Source organism: Moschus berezovskii, chromosome 20, assembly GCF_049115385.1.
Source record: "Moschus berezovskii isolate FMDL1 chromosome 20, NW_MosBer_1.0, whole genome shotgun sequence".
NCBI classification, from domain to species: domain Eukaryota; kingdom Metazoa; phylum Chordata; class Mammalia; order Artiodactyla; family Moschidae; genus Moschus; species Moschus berezovskii.
This window is the reverse complement of record NC_142479.1, coordinates 58,237,885-58,258,203: the sequence shown is the minus strand read 5'-3', so window position 1 is coordinate 58,258,203 and position 20,319 is coordinate 58,237,885. Positions and strand designations below refer to the sequence as shown.

Sequence of the window (20,319 nt, the reverse complement as noted above, 5' to 3'; positions counted from 1 at the left end):
ACACGACTGAGCGACTTCACTTTCACTTTTTACTTTCATGCATTGGAGAAGGAAATGGCACCCCACTCCAGTGTTCTTGCCTGGAGAATCCCAGGGACGGGGGAGCCTGGTGGGCTTCCGTCTATGGGGTCACACAGAGTCGGACACGACTGAAGTGACTTAGCAGCAGCAGCAGCATTATTAGGAGTTTAGGGTCTAGAATCATCGAGGGAGGATCTGAATAGAATACTTGTGTGTGTTTAGTCACTGAGTCATGTCTGACTTTTCACTACCCCGTGGACTGTATGTAGCCCACCAGGCTCCTCTGTCCACGAGTTTCCAGACAAAAATACTGGAGTGAATTGCCATTTCCACCTCCAGGGGATCTTCCCAACCCAGGGATCAACCCTAGGTCTCTTGTAGCTCCTGTATTGCAGGCTGATTCTTTACCCACCCTTATTAGCTGTACAACTTTGAGCAAGTTATTTAACTTCTCTAAACTTTAGTTTCTTTATTTTAAAATGTGATTGATAACAGTACCTATCTCCTTGGTTCCATCTAGGATTAAATAAGGTAAATCAAACAAAGAATTTAATAAAATCGGCAGACACATGATAATCGCTCAGTAAAAATTAGCTATTAAATCTAGATTGTAGTGGTAGGTCTAAGGATATGGTATCTTTTTTTCTAGTTGTTTTGTTACAGTTTTATTTGATTGATTGTTTGATTGACTGGATTGTTTTTACTTATAAAAGTGACTTGTCTAAAACACTTGGGCAGTTTTTTATCATGACAGATTTTGCCTACCCTAAGACCATCAGTCGCAACTGAGCGACTGAACTGACTAAAGACCATCAGTATTTTTCTACTGGTTTATTAAAATGCCACATTCCATACATATCCTTTTACTAGTTAAACTAAATTAGCATTTCACATCCTTAAAATTATATTTTATTTTAAACTCTCAGGTATGGTTTAGGAATGATTTATTACAAGCAAGAAAAATTCAGCCTTGCAGAAATGCATTTCCAGAAAGCACTTGACATCAACCCTCAAAGTTCAGTTTTGCTTTGCCACATTGGAGTAGTAAGTAGCTTTCTAAGTATTGTTCAGTTAATCCCTTTTGGAATGTTTGTTATTGGCTTAATTGCTGTAATGAAAATTAGGGTTTTTTGTTATTGTTATTCTTGAAACAATATCCTGGATTCTTTTACAGCCAAAAATATCGCCTTTTTGCTTGGCGTAAAGAGAAATCACTGGAGTACCCACATTCCTTGGGCAAGTTACTTAATTTCTCTGAGCTTATATTTTGTGAATGACAATTAATACCATCTTGCCTACCCCATAGGGTTATTATAACACTCATATGAGATACTTGATATTTTTGAAAGCAGTTTTCCATGTTAATATTTAGCTCCTAAATTAAGTAATTAATAATTTAAGGCAGATGATTCCCTGTATTTTAGCCTCTGAATGGTATAAATATGTCAGAACTAATTGAAATTCTTATAAAGTGGTGAGAATGGTCAATTTTATGTTTATCTTTTTCTTACTGTATGTGATAATAAGTTGTACTTTGATAGGATAAGAGAACGGGTATATTTGTTCTTTAAAATCTTACTTACTAATTTCTCTGAAAGCTTGGAACATTTTTTTAAGTTCTTGTTCTTGTCCTTTCACCATTCTCCCCTCTCCCTCTTTCCCTCCCACTTTTCTTTGTCTTTGCAAGTTTGACTTTTGTGGGAACAAGCATACAGAATAAGGAAAATAATAGAATTTTATATGAAAATTATTTGGAATTTCACTTCATTTTGGGGGCAGAATTCTAGCTCTTTATAATGATTTTCTTAAGAATTGACATGGTAACTTTTACAGTTAGATACTGTACAAAAAATATAGGGAAAATACGTCAAAGATTTTTTTTTCCGTCACTTTACTTAAACCAAACTTGAGTCATCTCTTGCTACCTTTTAGTGAAGTTGAACATTTTTAAAGCAGACTTTCTTAAAGGCCATAGTCCAGCATTGTATAATCTGTGGGTTCTCAGACCTGAAAAGGTTACTTCTCTGCTCTAGTTTCCCTGTTGTTTTTTTTGTTTTTTTTTTTTTTTGAGTATAGTTGATTTATAGTATTGTGTTAGTTTCAGAGTTGCAGCAGGGTGATTCAGTTATATATACCTATATATTCATTTCAGATTTCTTGTTGTTCATGTATTTTGTATATAGTCGTCTGTATCTGTTAATCCTAAATTCCTAATTTATCCCTCCTTCAACCCCCTTTCCCCTTTTGTAACCGTCAGTTTGTTTCTATGTCTCTGAGCCTGTTCAAATTTATTTTTAATATACAGTTCATCTAAGAATGAACATACCAATATGAGTACACATGAATAAATAATGAGACTTGGTTGGGTTTGCTTTTAAGTTATTTGAAATAAATTATTATCCAGAATTACAGATCAATGGTTTTCAGATATGTAAAGCAGAAGAATTATTTTTAAAACAAATTCCTAAAATAGGTAAAAGTGTAATTGTTCTGAGTAAAACAAGGTTGGTAAGTTTCAGAGCCAGAGCCCCTAGGGGTTCTTGAAAATTTTTGAGAAGTCTAATATTTAGAGGACCATAATAAGTCTGTTAAAATGTATTATCTAACAAAATAGTACAGATTTTCTTCTGAAGAAAGACTAAGGTTTTTCTTGTCTTTTAGGCTTAAAGGTAACTAGATATCTACTGTAAAGATAGAATCTTGATTATCATTATGGAGAGTAATGGTGAATTGGTAGCTGTGTTGTTTTTGAGTCACACTATTTAGTTTTTACCTTTCCTCATAAATATCAAAAGGAAACATTAACAGGATCTTTATTTCTTGTAGGTTCAACATGCACTGAAAAAATCTGAGAAGGCTTTGGATACCCTAAACAAAGCCATTGTTATTGATCCTAAGAACCCTCTATGCAAATTTCACAGAGCCTCAGTTTTATTTGCAAATGAAAAATATAAGGTAAGATATATATATATATATGTATCTTAACAGTCTTCAACATAGTACTATTTAAACTTTGCACTTTTTAAATAAACTAAAAGTTGTTTATACTTGAATTTTTATCTTAAATAGTTTATTTCCCCATTTTTAAAAGCTATTTCTTTTTTTGCCTATATTTCTTCATGAAATACTCACAGGAAGGATGGGTGTGTATATATTTAGGAATATAAGTTTACCCTTTAAAAAGATTTCCTATAGGGAAAGGCAGTTACCTTAAATGTAAAACCTAAACCATTGTATTAGGACCAAAATATATGAACAGAATAAATGAATATATGTGCATTATTCAACAAGTATTTATTTGAATGCCTTTATTAATATATGTCAGACACTAGGAATATAGTAGCAAATGAAGCAACCATATTTCCTGCCTTTGAATAGCTTACCATCTAGTATTCCCCTAGAGGGAGAGTTAGTCCCTCAATCGTGTCCAACTCTTTGTGACCCCATGGAGTCTTGCTCTGATTTTCTTTATGAAGAAGTGGATGTCTAAACTTACTGTTCTGCCTTTTACAGTATCCTTTAAGTCTAATAAACATTTAACAATTTTTAACTCACTCTTTGAAGTGTACTGTAATTATAATTCAGCATTTGTTTTCCTGTTTTTACTTCATTGTACAAAAATTTTAAAAGTTTTATTTAATCTGATATGTAGTCAGGTTCTTCAGTTGAAGAATTTTATTTATTAATCTTAAAGGCATAAGCCACCTCACCTACCAGGATTGCCATGTAAATCAAGCCTATCCTTGCTTCAAGAAACCCATGTTCTAATCTGACCCATTGTCCAGGCCAAAATGTTTGTAGTCATTTTTGAGTACCAGCTTGGGGCTCAGCCAGATTATCAGGCTTACTTTGATGCATGATTACGTGTAGGTTAGAAAGGGGGCATAAGAAAAGTTACTGACTTTTTCTGCAATGTCTTGCCTCCAAAATGAAAATCAAACTGTGTTAGAGGGCCACATCAATCTCTCTGTGGCAAAAATCATTACCAGACACCACCCTGTCTAATATATCAGTGTGTAGTTGTTTAAGCCTTCTAGGGCATAAAAAAAGAGCTCTCCTGCTATGTTGGATACTATACTGTGTCTGTGTTAGAAACTGTTTCTCAGAGTTTCCAAGTAGATTGTATGGGGGAGAGGGGTGCAGCATGATAAATGCATGAAATTTTGATAACTATTGTAACCTGTAGTCATAGAAAACATATTAGTTCTAAACTGTGTGTGGTGTAGCAGTATAGAGTTTTGGGGTACAACATCTTGATTAAAATATAGTTAAAGCAGTGATTCAAATGTATAGTCTGGGCACTTCTGGGGGGTTACCAAAAATCTTTTCAGAAAGTCCACAGGTGAGAACTATTTTCATAATAATATTTAGATGTTATTTGCCTTTTTCACTTTCATTCTCTCACCAGTGTACAGTGGGGTGTTCTAAAAGCTACTTGACATGACATCATAACAGGTTGAATGCAAAAGCAGATGAGTCCAGCTGTCTTCCCTTAACCAGAGATTTGCAAAAACTTTAAGCAATGTCATTCTTCTCACTGACTTTTTATTGTTCTGATTAGAGAAATGCTATGTTAGAGGCCAAATTCCTAACAAATGGATTGCTGAATCAGTGTTTACATGTAGTTTTTAACTTAATAGATAATGTTAAGTTGTCCTTACACAGAGTTTGCATCAATTTGAAGTTCTGCCCTCAGTGATGAGAATACCTGTCTTTCCTCCCTCATGGTAACTTTATGTAATATCGGACTTTTAATTTTTATCTATTTACTAGGTGAAAAATTGACAATATCTCATTTGGGGAACTGTTTTTTCTTTTTAATCATCAGATCTTTCTTTTAAATACACATACAATTTTCCTGTCTTCTGAATCTCCTGAACCCCTTTAGCAGTAGTCAGAAGATTACTAGACAAACTTAGCAGTAGTCAGAAGATTACTAGATAATCATTAACTCAATTCTAGGTTCCTCATCATTAGTTAAAATGGCAGGTTGGTATTCAAAGCTAGTGCTTGTGTCAGGGACAAGGTATATTAACAGAAGTTCAGAAGTGTTCTGCAGCTTAAGTTTTTAAAACATCTTTATGCACAGTGTGATTGAATTTAGCTGTATTAAATCAAATGGTGACAAAAGCTAGGGTTATCACCTCCGTAGTTCACAAAGAATTGTGTATGTTTTCAGTGAATTTGAGTGAATTCCTGCCATTTCTTAGTTTTTGTTTTAATAAGTATTTTTTTGCATTTTCACAAGGATTAATGAAGCAAGGTAGTACTTTGATTTAAGATCTAATAAGCTTTAGTTAAGATGATTTGGGAAATTAAATAAAATCTCTTGCTTAGTCAAAACTGTAAAAATTTTGCTACTGTGTTTTTCTTTGCTTTTTTCAGTCTGCTTTACAAGAACTTGAAGAATTGAAACAAATTGTTCCCAAAGAATCCCTCGTTTACTTCTTAATAGGAAAGGTAAAGATTGGGGCCCTGGTTCTAAACTCTATCATAACAGATACTAACTTTTGAAAACTAAATATAATGTTTTATTGTGCACCATCTGTTGAGCAAATTCAGCTAGATTTGTGAACTATATACTGTGGAAATAAATCATGGATTTAGTTTTTATTAACATTTAAGAAGGTGATAGATATCCTAATGAAGAAGCAAGAGCACACACCCTGTAATCTTTCTGTAGTTTTGGAAGTATATCGCCACTTGCAGCCCAGTGACTGATAGTGAGTTCACAACTGAGACTACCTCAAGGAAAGCCCTAGCTTCCAGTTATCAATAAAATACTCAGATGTCTCCCAAAAGAAGAAAAATAATACCACGGTGTTGTCTTAGTTCAAAAAAATGGCTTGCAGAATTTCTGAGGCAAGACTAGTCAGGACTTTACACACTGGGTCCCCAGAAGCCAATTGGTTAAAGTAACTGAGGATGGTGGACAGTGGTGAGAGTTGCTTTGTAATAATGGTTACCACACGCTCAGTTGTTTCTGACTCTTTGTGACCTTTGGATTGTAGCTAGCCAGGCTTCTCTGTCCATGGGATTTTTCAGACAAGAATACTGGAGTAGGTTGCCATTTCCTCCTCCAGGGGAATCTTCCTGACCCAGGGATCGAACCCATGTCTCCTGTGACTGCTACATTGCAGGTGGTTCTTTACCACTGAGCCATCGGGGGACAGTTGCTATAATTCCATTTAAAATCAGTGTAAATGAGTACTAATTAAGCAATTTATAGTCCACTGTCATTGTTCCAAACAGAGTGAGATGTGTTGGAAGCTCACTTCCTGCGAGATATAGGCAAGGAATTCTGAAAATAATACCTGAATATATTAAAAGGAACTCAAAAGTTGGTATGAGTTCTTCTTTAGGATGAAAATATCCTACTCTTCAGAATGAACTTATAACACATCAATCAGGAACCTAATTTAAATTTAAAATGTTTAGGATTTTATAGATGAAGCTTACAACTTAATGAAAAATGTAGTGCTGCTGTTTATTTTTAGGTTTACAAGAAGTTAGGTCAAACGCACCTCGCCCTGATGAATTTCTCTTGGGCTATGGATTTAGATCCTAAAGGAGCCAATAACCAGATTAAAGAGGCAATTGATAAACGCTACCTTCCAGATGATGAGGAGCCAATAACCCAAGAAGAACAGATCAGTGAGTATCATCCATATGACTTAGGTCTATATGTGATTATTCAAACCAGAAAGCTAGTGAAACACCGTATCAGAGGAAACAGATACTTCTTAATAGAAAATATTTTGAATATTCAGAAAGCTGCCTTTTGCAACAGTGTGCATATGGAGCCAGATAACTAGTTTCAGTTCTGGATCTAGTTTGCTGTGTGATTTTGACAAATCCATTGCTGATTTTTACCTGAGCTTCAACCTATGTAACTAATGCCTGGCTTATCTGCTTCCTCGGAATATGGTAGGGGGAGAAAAGATGATAGGTGTGACTATGTTGAAAACATTGTAAGTGCTAAGTGAATGAATAATAAATTTGTGCACATTTTAAAGTATTGACAGATCTGTAGTAGTGACTGTTCAAATTCTGTGTAACTCTCACATATCTAAAATCTAAATATTGTACATCTGAAACTAATATAATATTGTAAGTCAGCTATACATCAATTAATTAAAAGGCAGATAAATATGAATTGAGAGACCTCTGATAAATAAACTAAGATGCCTTTGTTCCAGAAATATATTTTATATTTTTGTGAACTAATAGGGACTATCCCCAAAGTGAAGTCAACAGTTGGGTGGGATGTCAGTCTTTTTTAATGTCTTAGAGAATAGTTCTAATTCTTAGGTTGAGTGCGTGCTAAGTTGCTTCAGTCATGTCCAACTCTTTGCGACCCTATGGACTGTAGCCCTCCAGGCTCCCCTGTCCGTGGGATCCTCCAGGTAAGAATACTGGAGTGGGTTGCTGTGCCCTCCTCCAGGGGATCTTCCCAACCCAGAGATCAAAGCCACATCACTTAAGTCTTCTGCGTTGGCAGGCTGGTTCTTTACCACTAGCGCCACCTGGGAAGCCCAGTTCTTAGGGAATAAGAATTCATTAGGGAGAGGCAGTTTTAGTAGTTAAAACTCTTAATGGTTAAATGCAATAAAATAATCTTAGACATGCTGTAAAATAAGGAATTTGAATTTCATTTTATTGAAGAATATCAGGATTTTTAAGGGCTTTTGTTTAATGTCTTATCTCTCTGAATATAAAATTTTCTTTACTTATTTTCATGAACTAAGAAAAGTATTTTTCAGATACCTTACTGTAGACTTTTTTTATTTTTGAAGTGGGAACAGATGAATCCCAGGAGAGCAGCATGACGGATGCAGATGACACACAACTTCATGCAGCTGAAAGTGATGAATTTTAACTTCTGGAAATCAGACCTTTGCAACTGGATGTGTGACTCGTGCTGACATGTTTCTTGTCCTTCCATATACTGAGTCTTCACTCTTGAGCCAGCATTGTCATCATCCATCACTTATATCCTGAGTGTGCCACTTTCATTGGACCCTGACTGTACACAGAATGAAAGGCAGTGCAATATTTAGCTGCTAACAAGACTGGCTGTTTCACCAGTATGAATGACAGTTTAGAGGGGATAGGGTGGGAAACTTTTCTTTTTCTTTCTTTATTTTTCTTTAATCTCCCTTTGTTGGAAAGCTATCATGGAAGGAAGAGTTATATTTTATCCTGAAGGAACCATTAGATATGGAAAATAGTGATGAACCAGAATCTCTTGGTCGTTTTTCCAAAAATTTGTTTTTACTTGGTTCTGTTCCTGATAAACAAAGTGACTGACCTTCATTTCTAGGTTCTTCAAGAATGGTGTTAGCAAGTGCCAGATGGAACAATAAAAGACATTGCCTATAACAGAGTAACCTGATTGCCAAGGAATGTAAATTACCTTAAACTTCAGTGTCTCCCATAAACAAATGTAATGAGCATATAGGGACTCATATGTAGGAATCAATATCCCTCCATACAGTGTACACTTATTCTTGGCAAGAATACTTTAATGTCTAACCAAGAATTTTAATTTATTCATCTTGCCTCAAAGTGTTGATCATTGTTATCTTGGTATTACAAACTTTAAAATTGGTCCTTAACATTTTTCCTCTTCTCTTTGAGCTCTGTGGGATCACTTTTAACATTCAGAGATCATAGAGGGGTTGCCCACTGAAAAGCCAAAACAAGGCTGTTAATAACCATTTAAGTTCACCAGAAGAATCAAAATGAGAACACTAAATGGAAAGACTTTAAGAGATCATGATAGTGAAAGCCTTAATACAATCAGAATCCTACCATAACCTTGAATTTATATTTGTTCAAGACAGTATCCCTTTGACTTTCCTTAAGTGTTTAAGCAAGGTGCAAGAAAGTGTGGTTACCTTTGGTGAGGTCATTTCCATTCTTTTCTGCTCTCTGCTTCAGATTATTTCCAGTAGTGTGAGTCACCAAAACATGTACTGAGAGTGATTGGGTTTAGAATATTAGAAATGTTTAGCTGCAAAAATGAAAACAAAAAACCACCCACTCTTATGAAGGAGACGAGTTCTCTCTTGAGTTTATCGTAATATAGATTGATGTCTTTGGGGAATGACCACAATTTTAAAGATCTAATTATGCATAATAAAATGGGAATTATTGGAATTTCACAGTAACCGATTTAAAGTTTTAAATTGTGTATCTCCTTTATTGTAATGTTTGAAATTCTTAGAGAAACTTTAGTTGTTAACATTTTATTAAGTGCCAATGTCAGAATATAACAAATTTATAGTTTCTTACAAATGACAGGCAGTTATTGTTGTGGATTATTGGATGAAGGACAAACTTATCTACTGGTTACCTGTATTTTGTTAGTCAAGCTGTGAAAATAAGGTGGATTACAGAAGATGTGAAAAAATTTTAGCCCGTAGTCTCAGTAATTTTCTATCATTTACTATTAATCTGCTTATTTGAATACGGATTAAATTGCGTTATAAACTAATTCAAGTCAGAGTGTTAGGTTGGGTATTGGGGTGCCAGAGAGGTATTCAACAAAATTTCCTACCTAAATCTGTTTATGTGCTGCCTAAAAAACTAATTTATAAGAAAAAGGAAAGACTGGGAGTAAATGAATATCATTAAAGATTCCCCAAGGCTAGCACTTGAATTCTAACAAATATTCCATTTTATTATCCATTAGTTCTGTAATATTTAATTTTATATTTTTATTTTTTTAATTGGCAAATCATAAGCCAGCTGTATAACAGTATCAAATAGAGAGTTTTCATAGAAAGCTTTGATCTGAGCTCTTTGTTACAAAGCTTGGAGAAAGCTATGCTCAGAAAACAATTTGCTGATGTATAATTAGTTACGTTTTGTAGTAGGAATTTGTGTCCTGTGCCAGAAGTAAGTCTTTCTGGTACTGATTTTGAGACCAAGAATAAAAGGATAGTTGTGGAAGGCACAGCATGGCGATGGTTGGTTGATCAATAATCAGCCCAGGATTGATCTGATTGCATTTTCCTCACACCTCTACTTTCAAAGTCATTTAGCTGTTGGAAGCATTTCCTACCTATTTACTGTTTCTGGCTTTCTCTTCTTTCTTTTTTGCGTAGTATGGGGATCAAATAACCAGAAGAAGATACGCATTTTAATCAAGCAAAATGTTTGCTTCAAATTTCAGAAGTAATTTTGAAGGAAATCAGGAATACTGAGTACTTCAACATCATTTTTTCTCTTTAAGCCTTTCACACGTGTGTATACACACACACACACACTTGTTCAGAAGTTATGTTGTGGCATTGGATATTTTTCTCCCTTGGAAATGGTTCTTAACTCTGGGATTTTAGAAGGTTGGAAATATTTTTTCAAGAGAACAATGGTACTCAAAATAATGAAAGGTGGTCCTACTTTTTCTGTATTTCATTACTTTAAAATTTTTATTTTTTCCAAGAACTGCAAGTAATATTTGAACCATGCTGCTGTTGTACCTTAAACAAAAACTCAGTGATAACCAGTATTTAGTCTATTAAAAATGCTCTTTTTGAAGAAAAAAGTTTGCAAGTCTCTGTTTAGCCAGAGTATAGTATGGGTCTTCAAGAGAAATATGGTGACCTGTTTTCTTTGTGAAAACCTGGGAAAATGCAAGTGTGGGTGTGATGTGTGTGTTATATATGCATTGAAACAATGTAATTTTGTGTCTTCTTTTTTTGCTTTTCCTGACTTATTTCAGAAATTGTACAGTCTTGGGGGGGAAAGTCTTTTCTGTTAATATATTTGCAATTCATTAAAGGATATGGAAAATCCAAATAAATTACTTTTGAAAGCAATTCATAATCAAGTCATTAAAGCTATATCAGAGCTGTGCCATCTGTATTTTGATAGTGAGGCACAGCAAAATAGTGAAAACAGCAAAATAGTTTTATGTTCCACAGCAGTCTAGGGCAATGCTTCTCTATTTTTTTTACTTACACTCTCATCTAATATATATGTTTATTTATTTTAAAACTCACACCCTTTTTTTAGTATTATTTGGAGTTTCAAAATAAATACTGTGACAAAAATTGGTAACTTTAGAATGTATTTTTCCCAAACTACAAAAGCCCCTTGCCAGCAGCTGCTACTTTGCAAGCCAACTGCTTATTTCTCAATCCTGTGATTTCTGAAATTCCTTTAAAAGGGACACAAAGCTCTTTTCTAATTAGAATCCATTTTAAATATCAAGATCTGAAAGAAGTAGAATATAGAGAGCAAATTTTACTCTAGCTTGATAACTTGTAGAAGGCTGAAGAGTTTTGCTCAGACTTCAAGAAAGGGTAGTGGTAGGGAAAAAGACATAAAGTGAGGTGTGCTGGGCAGATTAGGGGATGACTCAGACCATAACCTTCCTTAGGACTGGCCATTTGCTGTTTGTAGGACAGGGATAACTAGAAGTCTTAAGAAGTATTCTTTGGTTTTTTTTAGTCTGAAATTAATAGTTTTGTGAATGTTCAGAAATGCAAACTTTGCTAAACAGCTGTGTTTAGTGAGTTCTTGTCATGTGTCCTGTGTTACTTGCCTTGTGTACAATATTTTCAGTCCTCAACTCTATACGGTAAGTGCTAGTCAATGTTACAAAAGAAAGACTCTCACCTATTAAATGGCAGAGCTGGACACTTGGCATTAGTGTACCTAATGAACATTTAGTTTTGGACTTCTCTGGCAGTTTGAGATCATGTCTAATGTTAACTGTCAAGTGTCCTCCCTAGCATTTTGAAATTGAGTATCATAGAAGTTCTGGTTTTACACAGGTAACTTTATTACTAGCCATAGATTAAAATCTGTCCTGTCTCTGTACTTCTCACACTGAAATTGAAAGCAGTATCCCTTTCTTGAGTGACTAGAATTTGCTTTAAAGTAGAATATTTCAAATCCTTGATTTTCTTTCCATTCTTTTTTAAATTACCAATTTCCCCTAACATAAGCATTCTTTTTATTTAACACCCTGAAGGTGGAATTTTCAGGTTAGTGCTAAAAGCTGTATTTGAGAAGAAAATCCAAACGCGTAATGCTTCACTGGAATTGGAATAAGAAATGAGTAAGTAACGGAGAAAAGAACAAGAATGAAGTAGAATTAAGGTTTCTAATCGTGTATTTTTAAAAAGCACTAAGCTGCTATCTAGGAAGTGTAGACTTTGCCCCTTAGTTGCTATGTGACCCTGAACAATTAAACCTTTTTTTCTCATCAATTTAATTGTGATTGAGTGCTAAAATGTATGTCTGATAAGAAAAGTATATTGAGACTCCTAGGGCTGGAAAATAATACTTACCTGATGACAAACCTGTCCATCTCCGAAAATAACCATAAAATCAAGTAAAACAAAACTATACAGGGTTCATGCCTTCATTTTTAAGAAAATACTGTAATTTCAAATTACCTGTAAGAAGAGAAAGATTTTCTGTAGGGATCCTGCTATCACCGTAAGCCTGAGATTGTAGAGCAAGAGGGTGGTGGGTGGGGTGCTAAGTCACTTCAGTCGTATCCAACTCTTTGCGACCCTATGGACTGTAGCCCACCAGACTCCTCTGTCCATGGGATTCTCCAGGCAAAAATACTGGAGTGGGTTGCTGTGCCCTCCTCCAGGAGACCTTCCTGGCCCAGGGATTAAACCTATGTCATGTCTCCTACACTGGCAGATGGGTTCTTTACCACCAGTGCCACCTGGTAACCACTATTTAATAATTTCAATTTGCATAAAAGCATGGAGACAATCCTTGGAAGAAGAGTTATGATAAACATAGACATCATAATAAACAAACATCACTTTGCCAACAAAGTTCTGTATAGTCAAAGCTATGGTTTTTCTAGTGGTCATGTACAGGTGTGAGAGTTGGTCATAAAGAATGCTGAGTGCCAGCAACTAAGCCCAAGTGTCACAACTACTGAGCCCACACTCTGCAGCCATACTCTGCAACAAGAAGAGAAGCCCATGTACAACTAGAGAGTAGTCCCCACTCACTGCAGCTAGAGAAAGCCCACAAGAAGCAGCAAAGACCCAGTGTAGCCAAAAATAAATGAATAAAGTAAAAAGATCGTTAATGTCAAAAGATGTCAGTAGAAATATCCCAAATTAAAGGAGGCTGAGTACACGACAACTGAATGGAATACCTGACCCTAGGCTAGATCTTGTCTTGAAGAGAGAAAAAAGCTGTAAAGAACATCACTAAGTTAACTGACTTACATGCAGAGTACATCATGAGAAATGCTGGCTGGAGGAAGCACAAGCTGTAGTCAAGATTGCCAGGAGAAATATCAATAACCTCAGATAGGCAGATGACACCACCCTTATGGCAGAAAGTGAAAAAGAACTAAAAAGCCTCTTGATGAAAGTGAAAGAGGAGAGTGAAAAAGTTGGCTTAAAGCTCAACATTCAGAAAACTAGATCATGGCATCCGGCCCCCTCACTTCATGGCAAACAGATGGGGAAACAATGGCTGACTTTATTTTCTGGGCTCCAAAATCACTGCAGATGGTGATTGCAGGCATGAAATTAAAAGGCGCTTACTCCTTGGAAGGAAAGTTATGACCAACCTAGACAGCATATTAAAAAGCAGAGAAGGTACTTTGTCAACAAGGGTCCGTCTCGTTAAGGCTATAGTTTTTCCAGTAGTCACGTATGGATGTGAGAGTTGGACTATAAAGAAAGCTGAGTGCTGAAGAATTGATGCTTTTGAACTGTGGTGTTGGAAAAGACTCTTGAGAGTCCCTTGGACTGCAAGGAGATCCAACCAGTCCATCCTAAAGGAGATTAGTCCTGGGTGTTCATTGGAAGGCCTGATGTTGAAGCTGAAACTCCGGTACTTTGGCCACATGATGCAAAGAACTGACTCATTTGGAAAGACCCTGATGCTGGGAAAGATTGAAGGCAGGAGAAGAAGGGGACGACAGAGGATGAGATGGTTGGATGGCATCACCAACTCAATGGACATGGGTTTGGTTGGATGGCATCACCAACTCAATGGACATGGGTTTGGTTGGATGGCATCACCAACTCAATGGACATGGGTTTGGGTGGACTCTGGGAGTTGGTGATGGACAGGGAGGCCTGGTGTGCTGCGGTTCATGGGGTCACAAAGAGTCGGATATGGCTGAACGACTGAACTGAACTGAAGTTAACTGACAAATTTGGAATATGAACGTTAGATTGAAGAATTATAAACTTATGAACTGTGAATGCATGTGCTGTTGTTATGTGAGAAAATATTCCTATTTTTAGGAAATTACCGCTGAAGTGTTTAGGTGGTAAAGGGCCATGATAATAATTTACCCATGAAAGTTTCAGAAAAATATATACATATATAACTCTATACATAGATATATATTTAATATAAAGACACATGAATATATGTTATAATTTTGCTACTTTTTGAAAGTTTGGAGTTATTTGAGTATTAACTCAAGGTTAAGCTTAAGACCCTCTGGTTCATGATGTCAAGAGGTAGGCAAAACAAGAGAAGTTACTGAAAGCACCACACTTGTTTAATGCAAATTGATAATCATTTTTTCCTTAAAATAGAGCAAGCAAATAGAGAAGGGACACATAATTTTTTAAAATAATTTTATTTACTTTTTGCTATTCTGGGTCTTCATTGCTGTGGGCGAGCTTTTCTCTAGTTGTGAGAAGTGGGGCCTACTCTGGTGTCATGGTGAGCAGGCTTTTACAGTGGTTTGTTTCTCTTGTTTGGAGCACAGGCTCAAGGGTGTGCGGGTCTCATTAGCTGTGACTCTCGGGCTCTAGTCCACAGGCTCAATGGTTGTGGCCCACAGGCTTAGTTTCTTGGCAGCGTGTGGGATCTTCCTGGATTAGGGATTGAACCTGTGTCTTCTGCATTGGCAGGCTAATTCTTCACCACTGAGTGACCAGGGAAGCCCGGAGACATAATCTTATCTGAAGACACAATCCATCTCTGTCTCAGCCACTGCAGACTCCTCGCCGATATGTCTATGGCCTCTTGTTAATGAAATTTTCTTGCTCCAAACTGCATGAGAAGTTTGCGGTCACCTAACAATCTGGTCTCGATGTTGCAGTTTCCTGCAGAAAGCCAACTACTTGACACTTTCCACTGGAAACAACGGGAAACTGATGCTTTGCTCAGTCCTGGAAACCTCTCTGGCAATCTGGCATTTGTACCAAAACATTAACTAGAGGAGCTTTGGAGTTAGCATAATCAGCATAGATCCTGTGAATAATTCCATAGGCTTTCTTAAGAGCACAAACACCTTGTTTAGTCAATTTCCAGGTAAAAATATATCTTCCACCTTTTAGAAACTTTTCTCAAAAATGTATTAAAAACATCCTGGTTTATAGTCTGTGGGAACTTGAGTAGAATTTGTATCCTGCTGTTGTGTGAAAATTGTATAAATCTTAATTACATGGAATTGGTTCATAGTGCTGCTCAGGTCTGCTATATCCTTTTACTTTTGTTTCTATTAATTCTATTAATTTTGAGTTTTTGAGTTTGACATTGAAACTCCAGCTAAAATTCTTATTTCATCTACTTAAAAAATAATTGTAATATATAGTATAACTATGTGTAACTTTGTTCTTTTTTTCCAAGTTTCCTGTAAACATGCTATCACAGTTTCATAATTTAAAAAAAATAAATATTAAAATACATATATTCAGAAACAAGTTTTACATAATTATGCTTATGACATTTTTTAAAGAACATGTTTACAATTTGAAAAATGAAGAGGAAAAACTCAAAACAAGTTCACTTTTAGGGTAAGGAATAAACACTAAAAGTATTTATAAGCATTGTATTGGGTAGACCTTTATAGTGGTCCTGAGATGGGGCATAGAGATAGGACTTCATACCCTCATGTTGGATTGGATGCATTGAATGTATACTGGCCCAGAAAGGGAAAATGTTCTTGGACGAAGCAAGCCTTTTTCATCCTTGTAAGGGGATTTTGTATGTTTTGTTTAACCACAAAATCCAAAATATCATAAGAACATATAATCAGCATAAACATGAATGAAATATTTTACTTATTTTCATGTTAAGTCTTTAAAATGTGGTATATATTTTACACTTATGGCACAATGCAATTTGGACCAACCACACTTGAAATACTCAGCAGTTACATGTGGCTAGTGGCTACAATATTTGATAGTACAGCCCTAGACACGTGTGTTCTTATATGTACCAGGTTCTATATACAAAGTGTAAATTATAGATTTAAAACTTTTTTATTTTTGAATGCACTGGGTCTTTGTTGCTATGCACAGGCTTTCTCTAGTTGTGGCAGGTGGATTCTTAAGCACTGGACTACCAGGGAAGACCCATTGTAGATTCTCTAAATTACATAAAGGTAATTTACGTTTCAGAGAAGGCAGTGGCACCCCACTCCAGTACTCTTGCCTGGAGAATCCCATGGATGGAGGAGCCTAGTAGGCTGCAGTCCATGGGGTCGCTAAGAGTCGGACATGACTGAGCGACTTCACTTTCACTTTTCATGCATTGGAGAAGGAAATGTCAATCCACTCCAGTGTTCTTGCCTGGAGAATCCCAGGGACGGGGGAGCCTGGTGGGCTGCCGTCTATGGGGGTCACACAGAGTCGGACACAACTGAAATGAATTAGCAGCAGCAGCAGCATAAACATCATCACAATGGTGTGATCACTCACCTAGACATACTGGAATGCGAAGTCAGGTGGGCCTTAGGAAGCATCACTACAAACAAAGCTAGTGGAGGTGATGGATTTCCAGTTGAGCTATTTCAAATCCTAAAAGATGATGCTGTGAAAGTGCTGCACTCAATATGTCAGCAAATTTGGAAAACTCAGCAGTGGCCACGGGACTGGAAAAGGTCAGTTTTCATTCCAATCCCAAAGAAAGGCAATGCCAAAGAATGTTCAAACTACCACAGAATTGCATTCATCTCACACGCTAGTAAAGTCATGCTCAAAATTCTCCAAGCCAGGCCTCAGCAATACATGAACCGTGAACTTCCAGTTGTTCAAGCTGGATTTAGAAAAGGTAGAGGAACCAGAGATCAAATTGCCAACATCTGCTGGATCATCGAAAAAGCAAGAGAGTTCCAGAAAAACATCTATTTCTGCTTTATAGACTATACCAAAGCCTTTGACTGTGTGGATCACAATGAATTGTCAAAAATTCTGAAAGAGATGGGAATACCAAACCACCTGACCTGCCTCTTGAAAATCTGTGTGCAGGTCAGGAAGCAACAGTTAGAACTGGACATGGAACAACAGACTGGTTCCAAATACGAAAAAGAGTATGTCAAGGCTGGATATTGTCACTGTGCTTATTTAACTTATATGCAAACTGCATCATGAGAAACTCTGGGCTGGAGGGAGCACAGCTGAAATCAAGATTGCCGGGAGAAATATCAATGACCTCAGATATGCAGATGACACCACCCTTACGGCTGAAAGTGAAGAAGAACTAAAGAGACTCTTGATGAAAAAGAGAGTGAAAAAGTTGGCTTAAAGCTCAACATTCAGAAAACTAAGATCATGGCATCCAGTCCCATCACTTCATGGCAAATAAGACGGAGAAACAGTGGCAGACTTTATTTTGGGGGGCTCCAAAATCACTGCAGAAAGTGACTGCAGCCATGAAATTAAAAGACACTTCTTGGAAGGAACGTTATGACCAACCTAGACAGCATATTAAAAAGCAGAGACATTACTTTGCCAACAAATGTTCATCTCGTCAAGGCTATGGTTTTTCCAGTAGTCATGTATGGATGTGAGAGTTGGACTATAAAGAAAGCTGAGCACCGAAGAATTGATGCTTTTGAACTGTGGTGTTGGAGAAGATTCTTGAGAGTCCCTTGGAGTACAAGGAGATCCAACCAGTCCATCCTAAAGGAGATTAGTCCTGGGTGTTCATTGGAAGGCCTGATGTTGAAGCTGAAACTCCAGTACTTTGGCTACCTGATGCGAAGAGCTGACTCATTTGAAAAGACCCTGATGCTGGGAAAGATTGAAGGCAGGAGAGAAGGGGATGACAGAGAATGAGATGGCTGGATGGCATCACTGACTCAATGGACATGAGTTTGAGTAAACTCTGGGAGTTGGTGATGGACAGGGAGGCCTGGTGTGCTGCGGTTCATGGGATCGCAAAGAGTCGGACACGACTGAGCGACTGAACTGCCTGACTGATAAATATCCCAAATGTCTTATCACCAATAAAATTATAAATAAATGATGATATAATTCAAACAATGAAGTGGTATAAACTAGAATTAGACACAAAAATATAGATGAATTTTACAAACAAAAAAGTAAGAAACATTACAATACATATCACTACTTGGCAACCACCACAGTGGTAATTTTTGGGGGCTAGAATGATAAATAAATGCTAAAACTAGTAGGCAGAAGTTTGATGAGAAACAGGCTATGTGCATAGTCTCAAAGTCCCTTCCCACTAGACATATTACTTTTCCCTCATAATTAACAACTTTAGAGTGGAGAATCTTGGCAGATGTCACCTTAACCATATAATCAAAATTAGTATCAGTTGGACTTCCCTGGCGGTTCTGTGGTTAAGACCATGTGCTTTCACTGCAGGGGAAGTAGGTTCAATTCCTGGTGGGGAAACAGATTCCTCAAGCTACACAGTGTGGCAAAAAACAACAACAACAACATCAGTGATGGGACATGTAGATACCATGTGCTTCCTGACAACATCATTTCTGGATATGACATTCCTGCCAAAAGTGCATTCAGTTCAGTTCAGTTCAGTCGCTCAGTCGTGTCCGACTCTCTGCGACCCCATGAATCACAGCACGCCAGGCCTCCCTGTCCATCACCAACTCCCGGAGTTCACTCAAACTCATGTCCACAGAGTCGGTGATGCCATCCAGCCATCTCATTCTCTGTCGTCCCCTTCTCCTCCCGCCCCCAATCCCTCCCAGCATCAGAGTCTTTTCCAGTGAGTCAACTCGTCGCATGAGGTGGCCAAAGTATTGCAGTTTCAGCCTTAGCATCAGTCCTTCCAATGAACACCCAGGATTGATCTCCTTTAGAATGGACTGGTTGGATCTCCTTGCAGTCCAAGGGACTCTCAAGAGTCTTCTCCAGCACCACAGTTCAAAAGCATCAATTCTTCGGCGATCAGCTTTCTTCACAGTCCAACTCTCACATCCATACATGACCACGGGAAAAACCATAGCCTTGACTAGATGGACCTTTGCTGGCAAAGTAATGTCTCTGCTTTTTAATATACTATCAAGGTTGGTCATAACTTTCCTTCCAAGGAGTAAGCGTCTTTTAATTTCATGGCTGCAATCAGCGTCTGCAGTGATTTTGGAGCCCAAAAAAATAAAATCTGACACTGTTTTCACTGTTTCCCCATCTATTTCCCATGAAGTGATGGGACCAGATGCCATGATCTTAGTTTTCCGAATGTTGAGCTTCAAGCCAACCTTTTCACTCTCCTCTTTCACTTTCATCAAGAGGCTTTTGAGTTCCTCTTCACTTTCTGCCATAAGGGTGGTGTCACTTGCATATCTGAGGTTATTGATATTTCTCCCGGCAATCTTGATTCCAGCTTGTGCTTCTTCCAGCCCAGCGTTCCTCATGATGTACTCTGCATATAAGTTAAATAAGCAAGGTGACAATATACAGCCTTGACGTACTCCTTTTCCTATTTGGAACCAGTCTGTTGTTCCATGTCCAGTTCTGACTGTTGCTTCCTGACCTGCATACAGGTTTCTCAAGAGGCAGGTCAGGTGGTCTGGCATTCCCATCTCTTTCAGAACTTTTCACAGTTTATTGTGATCCACACAGTCAAAGGCTTTGGCATAGTCAATGAAGCAGAAATAGATGTTTTTCTGGAACTCTCTTGCTTTCTCCATGATCCAGCGGATGTTGGCAATTTGATCTCTGGTTCCTCTGCCTTTTCTAAAACCTGCTTTAACATCTGGGAGTTCACGGTTCACATATTGCTGAAGCCTGGCTTGGAGAATTTTGAGCAATTATGAGGAAGAAACAAACTCATTCTGAGGGACATTGTACACAGTAAGTAACATGTAATTGGCCACCTCATGCGACGAGTTCACTCACTGGAAAAGACTCTGATGCTGGGAGGGATTGGGGGCGGGAGGAGACGGGTACGACAGAGAGTGAGATGGCTGGATGGCATCACCGACTCGGTGGACATGAGTTTGTGTGAACTCCGGGAGTTGGTGATGGACAGGGAGGCCTGGCGTGCTGTGATTCAAGGGGTCGCAAAGAGTTGGACACGACTGAGTGACTGAACTGAACTGAACTGAATTTTCAAAAG

General features: G+C 37.4%; 1 protein-coding gene across 8 annotated transcripts in view; it reads left to right on the top strand.

Annotated features, from left to right (window-relative positions):
* CDC27 (cell division cycle 27) overlaps window positions 1–10,166 on the top strand; it is a 50,558-nt gene extending 40,392 nt beyond the window's left edge. For 4 of the 8 annotated variants that reach the window (XM_055408133.2, XM_055408134.2, XM_055408136.2 and 1 more), the window contains exons 15-19: window positions 948–1,065; window positions 2,848–2,976; window positions 5,407–5,481; window positions 6,519–6,675; window positions 7,818–10,166. In XM_055408133.2, coding sequence (XP_055264108.1) covers window positions 948–1,065; window positions 2,848–2,976; window positions 5,407–5,481; window positions 6,519–6,675; window positions 7,818–7,900 — 562 coding nt within the window. In that variant the 3' untranslated portion in view covers window positions 7,901–10,166. Of the gene's footprint in view, window positions 1–947; window positions 1,066–2,847; window positions 2,977–5,406; window positions 5,482–6,499; window positions 6,676–7,817 lie in introns of all 8 variants that reach the window. The other 4 variants (XM_055408137.2, XM_055408139.2, XM_055408138.2 and 1 more) reach the window with 2 other exon arrangements.
* Window positions 10,167–20,319: the final 10,153 nt, after the last annotated feature.